The sequence below is a fragment of the Seriola dumerili genome, unplaced genomic scaffold (genome assembly GCF_002260705.1).
Source record: "Seriola dumerili isolate Sdu_G_001 unplaced genomic scaffold, Sdu_1.0 BDQW01000167.1, whole genome shotgun sequence".
Taxonomy (NCBI): Eukaryota; Metazoa; Chordata; class Actinopteri; order Carangiformes; family Carangidae; genus Seriola; species Seriola dumerili.
In genome coordinates, this window is record NW_019174422.1 from 754,103 (window position 1) to 764,417 (window position 10,315).

At 39.7% G+C, this 10,315-nt stretch overlaps 2 protein-coding genes across 3 annotated transcripts; one reads left to right on the forward strand and one right to left on the reverse strand.

The window, feature by feature from the left end:
- Positions 1 to 132: 132 nt before the first annotated feature.
- cunh11orf68 (chromosome unknown C11orf68 homolog) lies at positions 133 to 2,778 on the reverse strand. Of its 2 annotated transcripts, none has more exons than XM_022752206.1 (3): positions 2,760 to 2,778; positions 1,846 to 1,918; positions 133 to 1,375 (listed from the first exon to the last, which is right to left on the reverse strand). In XM_022752206.1, the coding sequence occupies exon 3, from the start codon at positions 1,332 to 1,334 to the stop codon at positions 591 to 593; it is 744 nt and encodes a 247-aa protein (XP_022607927.1). In that variant the 5' UTR covers positions 1,335 to 1,375; positions 1,846 to 1,918; positions 2,760 to 2,778; the 3' UTR covers positions 133 to 590. The 2 variants fall into 2 exon arrangements, with proteins under 2 accessions (XP_022607927.1, XP_022607926.1); XM_022752205.1 differs by lacking the exon at positions 2,760 to 2,778 and adding an exon at positions 2,171 to 2,281.
- On the forward strand, positions 2,385 to 9,788 carry drap1 (DR1 associated protein 1). Its single transcript, XM_022752207.1, has 7 exons — positions 2,385 to 2,560; positions 3,190 to 3,262; positions 3,912 to 4,005; positions 4,508 to 4,633; positions 6,533 to 6,623; positions 6,721 to 6,809; positions 8,273 to 9,788. The coding sequence occupies exons 1-7, from the start codon at positions 2,519 to 2,521 to the stop codon at positions 8,457 to 8,459; spliced, it is 702 nt and encodes a 233-aa protein (XP_022607928.1). The 5' UTR covers positions 2,385 to 2,518; the 3' UTR covers positions 8,460 to 9,788.
- Positions 9,789 to 10,315: the final 527 nt, after the last annotated feature.

The following is a 10,315-nucleotide window of genomic DNA, read 5'->3' on the forward strand; positions in this document are numbered from 1 at the left end:
ATTATGTGGTTTTATACTAGGATGATGTAAGCAGATTGTACTATAAGCAATTTTTCTCTGTCATGAATGATGAATTCTGTCAAAATCTAAAAAACACTTTTCTTGGCAATAAAAAAAGAAACTGCATAAAAATAAAGGTCTTCAAAAGTAGATTTTATTTGGCAACTCTGTAAGCAAAAGGTAAAGTCAAAAAATGACAAATGTATCAAAATCAAACAGAAATGCTTCATTGGATGCAAATTTTCCCCTGACGATGTGCATACAAATCAAGGATTTCTTTAGCCACCCTATCGATCGGGTAAGTGTGTTACAAACAGAACCTCAACAATACAAATATTCTCACTTATGAATACAATATATTCAATACAAAAAAGGTGACTATTTTCAGGTGACTTAGAAAATATTACAGCGAGAGAAGACAACTGAAATGAGATTTTGTGCTTTTTTGCCAAAAGGAAAAATATGAGATCAAAATCCAACCACTGACTCTCAAAACAATTTCAATCAGAAAGTCATACTGCACAACCCAACTCATGGGATCACTAAGTGCCTCTTCATTCACTCATCCTACAAAACTATCCTCTTGCTCTTTATGTTACTTCAAGATTGGTGACTTTGTTTACAATGTGGGAACGCCTCGGTACACACTCCAGGTCAAATTTGCTCTCATATATGGTCGGACAAAGCTTCCAGCGGTTGTTTCGGTAGATTCCCAGGTATGTGTACACATCCGGCTTATAGGAGAGAGGGCACTTGACCCCTGTGGCACGGATGACAGAGTCCAGCCTTACAACCTCGCTCTCATCAGTGAAGTTCTGGTTATAGGCACAAATGACCTGCTTACCGTCTGCCTTGGGGTCATAGGGACTGACTTTAACTAGGGAGACTTTGCCATCCAGGGCTGCTCTGGCCACACATTCCCATGCATGGTCCAACTTAAAACCAGAATCCAAGTGCATCAGCCACTTGCCCGTGAGCACCCCGTGGTTCAGGGCCAGCTCCTTCACTGTCTGGAAGCTGACAGGCCGGCCACTGGCCAGAAGCTTCTCCCAGCTCTCCTGAAGACCCATAACATCAGCACCACTGGGGCAGTGGGTCGGGCCCAGCACAGCAATCCACCCCACAGGGCTGACACCACCATCCTCATCACCAAATCTGTGCACTTGTGAGGGCCTGTTGCTCTCCAGCCAGCCGTCAAACTCAGATCTGGGAGTTCGTCTCGAGTCAAACACTATCCAAGGGTCCATGTCTGCAGCCATGGCCTCAGCGGCATAGGTCTCTGCAGCAAAGGGGGTCTCCACCTCGCCGTCGACAGGGGCCTCTTCCTCCTCCATAATACTGCCAGTGTGAGGCTATTAAAGTGCTGGATCTTGTCCTGTTGAAACGAAGGTGTTGTAAATTAAAATTGAAAAATGAAAAGTGCAGCCTCTCTGTTCATTTATGGTACCCCCAAACAATTGGACAGATGGGTTGCCTGCGGATGTTTACTAATGCTGCTAGCTAGCCTGCTACATTAGCAACACTTGTTCAACAGCTAACGTTTATACACATCCGATTCTCTTACAAAATATAAGATGTTATTCTTTGCGTTTGTGCATCATCTACAGTGGACATGTGACTAAACACTGAAAAAGTAGTTCTGTTTGCTTGGTTCCAGTCTTATTGTAGCTAACCAGCTGCTTAGCCATTTTACCAATCGTCCATGTTCGTCTTCTTGAATTTGGACCAAGATTATTTACAGCTGACTTTTGAACACAACTAATGTATTAACACGCATATTTGCTTGTGGACGATAGAAATGATCGAACTTTCATCGGAAACAATAGATATTAAGGCTTAACATACCTGCAGATGTTCAAATTTGTTGTCCACTGTTGTTCTTCCGTACAAGCACAGCCCCGATGGTATATGGTCCGCTCTGTATCAAAGGGCGATATGACAATCTCCATTCAAATGACTGGCAGATTAACTAATACCGTCTATCCACTAAATCACATACCACGGAAACGGCTCGGGCTTTATATACATTCATCACACAAAGAAAGCAGTACAACTGTGTTGTTAAAAAATACAATACACTCCTGGTATAACAGTAGTTTTATTTAACAATTTAAGCGGATAATGTACTGAATTCAACAACGCAGTAATACAACGACAAATGACAATATACCAGGTTTCTCTGGGTGCGTACAAAAATGTCCACAAATGTGCAGGTTGTTAGTTTTTCTGTTGTGTATCTGTCAAATATATCTTACGCTACACTAATGGCTCAGAATTAACATCATTTGAACTACATTATATTCCTAGTGTGCTCCAAAATGAGGGCGCTGGGACCCTGCGGAACTAAACTGACCTGCCAGGCAACAGGGAACGACTGACGACGACGTGCTAACGAGTTAGCCGGCTAGCTACCGCTATCTGGTGTGTGCGCGGTGGAGGTGAATTACATATGATATAGAGTAATAATCCAGCATATACTGTATTTTATTTTTAGGCTAGCCATCCACGTAATTTAATTATGCCCAGCAAAAAGAAGAAATACAACGCCAGATTCCCTCCGGTAAGTTTATGACGGTCTGGACCGGTGTTAAGATTAGCTAACGTTAGCAAACTGTACGATACAAAGCTAACTTGTCTAGCTATCTTGAGTGAGATTCGGCCTGTTTTGTTGCTTATAGAGCTAACAAGCAAATCATCAAACAGAAGTAGTTCACCACTAAATCTTAATTGCATTGGTGAGAAGTAACATTGCATTATACCAGTGTTACCACTTTCATTGAATAGGCCAACTTTCCTTGCATCCCAGTGTTTGCTACAGTATATTTAAGGTATGCGACGTATGTTAGCTACCTACCCTACTAAATAACGTTGTTTTTAGCATGGCAAGCTAAGTGAAACTGGACGTTGTTTGTAGCTGCACAACGAGCAAACTTTGTAGATTATCATAGGGAATACGCTATGATAAGTCTCATTATCCTGACGGGAATGAACGGGTTTAAACATGCATGCTGTGCTAGTCCCCTTACGATGTAGTTTGCTAACATTGTTGTGAACGGGCCTTTAGTTTTGATAAACAGAAAGTTGTATCCAAGTCTGTTTAGAATAAAAATCGTGAAACGGTGTCACCGTATTTACACGTACTGACTCAGTGTGCGCAAACACTTAAAGTTAAACCTTTTGTCATTACAGGCGAGGATTAAGAAGATTATGCAGACAGACGAAGAAATAGGCAAAGTGGCTGCAGCAGTACCCGTTATTATTTGTATCCTTCCTGCCAAATATCTTCACAGCTCCTTGGTCTGGATCATCTGCATGAGAGGTTTGAATGCAGAGGGGTGTTAGATTTGTATAAATTACACTCTTCATTCAGTCATGGGTGTTTAAACTAATGGTCTGACTTGGAGTTAAAATAATGATTTGATAAATCAGTTGATCAACAGAAATTTGAGAGAGAAAATATGAAGATTTATTGTTTTGTCTGTATTTTAACATGAAGCAACATGAAGACATCTCTTAGGGAGCATATGATGGGCATTTATTTAATTACATTTTATAGATTAATGGATAATCTTAAAAATAAATGATAGGTTAACTGATGAAAAAAATTTTTACCCCTTGTCTGACTCAGTATTTAGTATAAATAGTGGAGTGGCACTCTGTCACGTAGTATTTCAAATAATAGGCATTGGCAGTAGGAAGTTATTTTTGTCGTATCAATACTATCATTGTAATGATTGTGTCACAATCTGCTCGCTAAACCCAAGCAAGCTGTTCATGTTTTTCATTTTCAGATTTGAAAGTTTTCAGGCTCCGTGCAGTAACAACGTAAGTTAGACCATGCAAGTGAATCTGTTCATTGTAATGAAGGACATAGACCTGCTATATCATACTTTCCTTAACTGAGACATCAGCGAGAGCCTTGGAGCTGTTTTTGGAATCGTTGCTTACAAAGGCCTGTCAAGTCACCCAGTCCAGGAATGCAAAGACGATGACAACGTCACATTTGTAAGTTTCTGTGTTTGTGTGTGTCTTGATAAAGAACCTGGTTCATATTGCACTGTGTTGGAGTTCGACTTCTTTGGATGTCCTCTGTTCAATTCAATCTGACTGACATACCACAGATGTGAATTCAGACAGCTGGATAATAACAGCACATCACATTAAAATTGTATTTTGTGTAATAATGTAGCTGAAAAGGTGTTATGTCTTCATTTCCTTTGGGATTTAAATAAAGACATACCCATGCTACTGTTACATAGTGCTGCTGAGTGGATTTGCAACACACTGCCAAATTAAATCCCTTGTATCTTAAAGTATTTCTAGCAATGACTAAGATGTATCTGCCAAGAGAATCTTACTGTGTGACTTGAAATTAATATATAATTCCATTTTATCTCTTTTTCTATTTGATATGAAGTGGACATTTTGCTCGGCTCTGAGTGTGTCTTAAGTCTGTAGAGGAGGCAATAGCCTGATTTAAAAAGTGTGTGTGTATGTATGTTCACAGAAAACAGTGTATTGAACTGGAGCAACAGTTTGATTTCTTAAAAGACCTGGTGGCAACTGTGCCGGACATGCAGGGAGAGGGGGAAGAGAACCACACAGAGGGGGGAGGAGAAAAAGTCCCTCGCAGGTATCACTCACACTCAAACACACACCGACATGTTAGTAGCCATGACTACCAAGGAATAAACAGTCAAACACAACAAAGTTGACACCATTAAGCTCTGGTCTGCGTTTCCCATACACATGATGTGTGCCATGCTTAGTCACTGCATCATGCAGCTAAGTTTGTCTCATTAATCTGGTTTATGACTTGATTATCTTTACATGGACACAAGGCCAGTTACCCAACACCTACTACTGTAAATTGAAATGGACTAAAAATAATGTGTTAGTCATTTTTGCAATGTTACCATATTACTTATTTCATTTTGTTTTGTTATTATATCATTAACAGAAACCAAAAAGAAAAAGGCACATTCACATATCGGCTTCACAGAGGGGAGAACTAATTATTGAGGATTGTAGAGAAGAGAAAGCCGTATTGACTGTCAAATCAAACAGTGGCTCTGCAGCTAAATTGCTGCGGAGTCTGGCACAGAGTTACACATAAATGAGTAAAAAGTCTTCTTTTCACTGAACAGTGTGGCTGATTCGATTCTGATACAATTTAAAGTGGTTGTAAGCTGCTTGGCTTTGGGGATGAGGCATGTGGCGTCACAGCATCTTTGAATATAAATGACTCCAACAAATTTCCACCAGCAGTATTGGTCACATTATTCTCGCCTTTGAAGTTATCTCTACTGATTTTAATGTTCGATTTGGGCACAACTGTCTTGCAGATTTATGCTGTAGAATGACTTTCTAATTTTTTTAAATGTTTTATAAGCTTTTAAAATGTGGTTAGTTATGTTTTTTTTTGTTTTTTTTTTGTTTAAAATAAAATATTTGAAATTGGTTTACAGTTGTAAGTGCAATATTAATTCATGAAGAGCAGAAAAATGAATTATTCTTCATGGAAACAAATTGTTTTTAAATGACAAAAAGAGTGTGATTAGTTGTTTGCCTTTGTGAGCCGTTTTCAGACCAGACACAGCAAACAGACCAGTCATTAAATCTGGTCGACACAGATCAAAGAATTTATGTAGAATCTTGTAGCACGACCAAGAGTCACATCTTTCAAAAATATTCTTTCCCCTTTTTATTACGTCCGTATGTGCGTAACTCTGTCCCATTCTCGTGAATATGATATCTCAGTAACGCCTTGAGTGAATTTCTTCAAATTTGGAACAAACGTTCTCTTAAATTCAAGGATGAACTATTTAAAAATTTGGTGGTCAAAGGTCAAGGTCACCATCACCTCACGTTCGTCCCATTCTTGTGAGTGTGATACATCTGGAATGCTAGGAGGGATGATTTGATTTGATTACATCCGGCATAAACATCCGCTTGGACTCAAGGATGAACTGATTCAAATTTGGTGGTCAAAGGTCAAGGCCAGTGTGACCTCAAGAATTCATACACTAATTATGACAAAATTTCACACAAATCTCTGATGATATTTTATATCCAAGAAGTCAAAGGTCAACTTCACTGTGACATCATAATGTTCTGCCAAAGAAATCTTTCTGGCCATTATTTAACAGCAACATCCATATTTGATTATTGGTCAGGTATATTAACACATACAAGGAATTTGACTCTTTTTTTTTTTTCTCAATGAACTTACACACTAATGCAACAGATGTACAGCAGAACAAGAACAACACATCTTAACAAAGTAGAGTCAAATTAATTTTATTTATACATTCCTATATCACAAATCAAAAAATACACTTAATACCTTTTATTAAATTCCTTCAAACTCTTCACTACATTGTTGGATGATTCTGGACAGACATTGATGTAAACCGCAACTTGATTGCATAGTGAAGGCATGCAACAGCGAGGCAGTAATTCTAGTTAAAAGCTGAGAGAATAATTACCTTCATATGTCATTGCATAACTTTTCTTTTGTTTTCTTCTCCAGGGGTCGAAAACCAGGATCTGGGCGCAAGAATGGAGGGGCAGGCTCCAAAGGGAAGGACAAGAAGTTGTCTGGCACAGAGTCGGAGCAAGAGGTGGGCGTTGATTTGCATGCAGAGGCCAATAACTATCTGCAGATTCAAAGATTTGTCATCAGATGGCTCACTTTGTGTTCCTCCCTGATGGAGACAGGATGACTCTGAAGACAGCGAGACAGAAGGGGACGAGGATGATGGCTCTCAGTCAAGCACAAATCTACAGGCTGCATCCAGATTCCACAGGTATGGACACAGAATAACCAGTTCACAACTGGCGACACCGTGTGGATCGAGGGTCTTTTGTCTGTCCTCTCAGGCTGCATAGTGAGAGAGGGATTTTGCAAGTTCATACTGTATTTGTCTGTGTCTGTGTCTGTGTCAGCAATTTATCTGAAAGATCACCAAATTTGATGATCGATGTGAACAGGGACACATTTGAGCCCCTTTCCAACACGAACAATTGTATGTAAATTTGATGATGAGTTTAAATCCATCACTGGTGCAGCATTTGAGAACAGAGCAAACATTCTTCCCACCTCGTAAGCATTTTTCAACTCACTGCCGCTTTCTCTTGTTCAGGAACCAGATATTGTGTATGCGTTATGCTCTCAATGAATGTCCTATCATATCAGAATAAAACCAGTGAGCAACGTTTACATAAGTCACCTGTTTAAAACGCCAAATAGCTATCACTTTAACAGCCTGTTGAAACCAGTAATATTATATATTAATGTGTGAAAAGGCTTTGGATTGGATCTACACCTCATATGGAGTGTGTTCCTGAACACCCCTGAATAAACCTTGAGGGATGGCATCACACTGTGTTGTCAGTACCTTTTGTCTGCAGCCATACTTGAATTTAGAGCTGATCACTTATGGGCTCAGTCAAGACCAAATCCATCTTAAAGTTAATTTTGTTTAACAGCAGCCACTGTGGCCTCCAGTGACAATTACAAGATAGCGGTGAAAGCTAAAACATAATGTAACAGTAGCGCGAGGAGAGAGGAGTCATCAAGTCAGTGAACACACTCAATATCATAAGGACCACTGCACACTAAAGTTAGCTAACATTAGCCACCATATGCTACTGCTCAGTACCAGACCAAGAAAGGTTGTGTCGACAAAGGTCCTGTGAGAGTACTGATTTGAGGCCCAGTGCTTTTTATTTATAAGAGGAAGAACATCTTATTTCTCCTCTGACTTTCACTTTAACAGCAAATCATGACAGATTTATATCAATTATTTGATTCTAAATGTGGCTATTGGAAGTTCACTGCTTCTATTATACATTTAAAAATTGTATGCCAACTATGACAGAGAAATGCAATTTTCCTATGAGCCCCCAAACTGTGGAACAGTCTGCCAATTGAGATCAGACAGGTTACATCATTAGTGTCTTTCAAAACGCTTCTTAAAACATTCCTTTATCGGAAAGCCTTTATGAATGTTTGATGTGTTGTGTTTTATTTTGCTGCGATTTATTTTCCCATGATACAGACAGTCTATATTCTCATCTAACTGCCTTCTGTTTTATGATGTGTTTGTTTTTCTCTTTTTCCCTTTTTCCCCTTTTTCTTTCTGTAAAGCACTTTGTTAAGGAAAGTGCTATATAAACAAATTTTATTATTATTTTTAATTTCACAGTAATTTATTAATGACCTGATCTTCTAACACCTGGTTTACACCTCTGTCTGTACCCCTCGCAGCTCAAACGCGGCCCCCCCGTACATGCACATGGGCAACATGGTCTCAATGGGCAGCATGGCTCCAGCACAGCCCCAAGGCGGCATGGCCTTCGCCCCCCACCCCTCCATGATGAGTGTCGCACCGCCTCCCCCAGCCCCCGCGCCGCACAAAAACGAGGATGACGACGATGAAGACTATGACTCTTAGCTCCGTCTGCCCGCCGCCTCCACCACTCGCTCTCTCACACACACACACACACACACACACACACACACACACACACACACACACACACACACACACACGCTCTTTCAACATTATTTTCAATTTCTTAAGTTGTAATTGCGGCGGCCGCTCTAAGCAGAGGAGGGAAAGACTCTTCATCGCAGCCCACTTACAGAAAAACCCTCAACAGCCGGCTGTAGAAGAGACCGCCGCAGGAGACAGAAAACTGGTTGTATATTATGTGTTTTAATTTTCTTTCTTTCTTTCTTTTTTTTCTTTTTTTTCTTTTTTTTTTTTAAAGGTTTTATTTTACTGTAGGAGGAGAATCCAACACGGATGTTTTTTAACAAGTCAGTCGTTCTATTTTGGCTATTAAAAATGGCAGTCGTCACCGTTTTTGCCATTAGCCCCTGCAGACAGGATAGGTGTGGTTTGTGTTGCCTTGTAGCTTTTTCTTTTGGCACTTTTCTTTCTTCCTCAATCCTCTGTCGTAGACATGATGAAGTGAACTTGTCAGTCATCATGCAAACCCTCAGGTTGGCTGAAAAATTCTGTAAGTGGTAGTTAAAGCCTTATTACAGCCTTTGGTGCTCATACAAAGGCAGTTAATTGAGATGAGTTCAGGGCAACAGCTTGTTAAGTATCTGAAAGGTGATCAGCACTTGTCTAAGGGAAAGGGAGGTCATTGTCTCACCCATGAAGTGTTATATTACTCTGTTATCTATTGGCTATGAATTACTGCTGTTAAGATGTGAGCCCTACTTCTGGGCTTTGCCACAACTTGCTAGTCAATTCAATTGTCAGCCTGTAACATAAACAAGGAAGCAGGTGTATTTTTACTATAGGTTAGCTAGCCACAGCTTTTTTTGAATTAGTTTCTATTTTTAATTCATGTTTTTTATCAAGAGAACTGTAAACTTCCATGACCACAACCATATCAGCAGGTTAAAGATTTACAGTGTTGTTATTTTTGATGCTGTCAGGCATTTAGACCTCCTTTATTATTTTATACGACCATTAAATTCCCCCGAATTGCCCATCAGAAGTATACTGTGACTGTTGAACTATGACTTTGTTTTTAAAGGTGTTTGTCCCCTCTAATTTCTCCTCTGGCCACCCCTCCAATTTTGAGTAACATCCTCCTTTATCTTAGATTGTTTTAGATGTATCCAATGAAAGCAGAGACGGGGCTCCCCATTTATATGTCAGTCTCAGTATGAAATGTTTCCAAATAGACAGCTGACACTGTATTGTAAACTTTTAACATTCTTTTTATTTTGTATGGGTGAAATAAAGTTCATATTTCAATTAAAAAAAAGCAACTCTTGTTTTGGTTAGTTGTGTTTTCCAGATCAGAGATGAAATGGCCTGAAATACTTTTCACATCAAGCCAATCTGCAATTGCGATTTTTTAGACACACTTCTTTATTTGCTGGCTGGAAGGAAGTAACCTGACCCCTGCAGCATCTTTAAGCAAGAAATATTTCAAAGAGCTTCTCTATTTCATTTTCGAATTTCACAGGCATGGAACACATCCTTTGCAGTCATGATTCAATACTGTGTCTTCTCAGCTCCTTTGAATTTCTTTACTTTCCCATGGATGTAACTTCCATTGATTTACTGGCCAATGACTCATGCAACCTGAAAGGCAAGAGCTGCTGTTTATCCTCAGCATTGCAGCCTCCTCCTGGCATTTGAATCAGATAAACACATGACAGTACAGGTTTGTGGAAAGGTTTTCACAGAGAGCTGATTGTTTGCATCGTAGACACACACTCTACTTTCAGAGCAGCTGCTACAGTCGTCCCTGAGTGTGTGTCCAGCTTCTTTCCTCTTCC

Excerpts from the sequence above, each read along its gene's own strand:
- cunh11orf68 (XM_022752206.1), bottom strand. The coding sequence starts at position 1,334 with ATGGAGGAGGAAGAGGCCCCTGTCGACGGCGAGGTGGAGACCCCCTTT.
- drap1 (XM_022752207.1), top strand. The coding sequence starts at position 2,519 with ATGCCCAGCAAAAAGAAGAAATACAACGCCAGATTCCCTCCG. Across the intron at positions 4,634-6,532 it reads GGAGAAAAAGTCCCTCGCAG|GGGTCGAAAACCAGGATCTG; the intron begins GTATCACTCACA and ends TTTCTTCTCCAG. Across the intron at positions 6,810-8,272 it reads GCTGCATCCAGATTCCACAG|CTCAAACGCGGCCCCCCCGT; the intron begins GTATGGACACAG and ends TACCCCTCGCAG.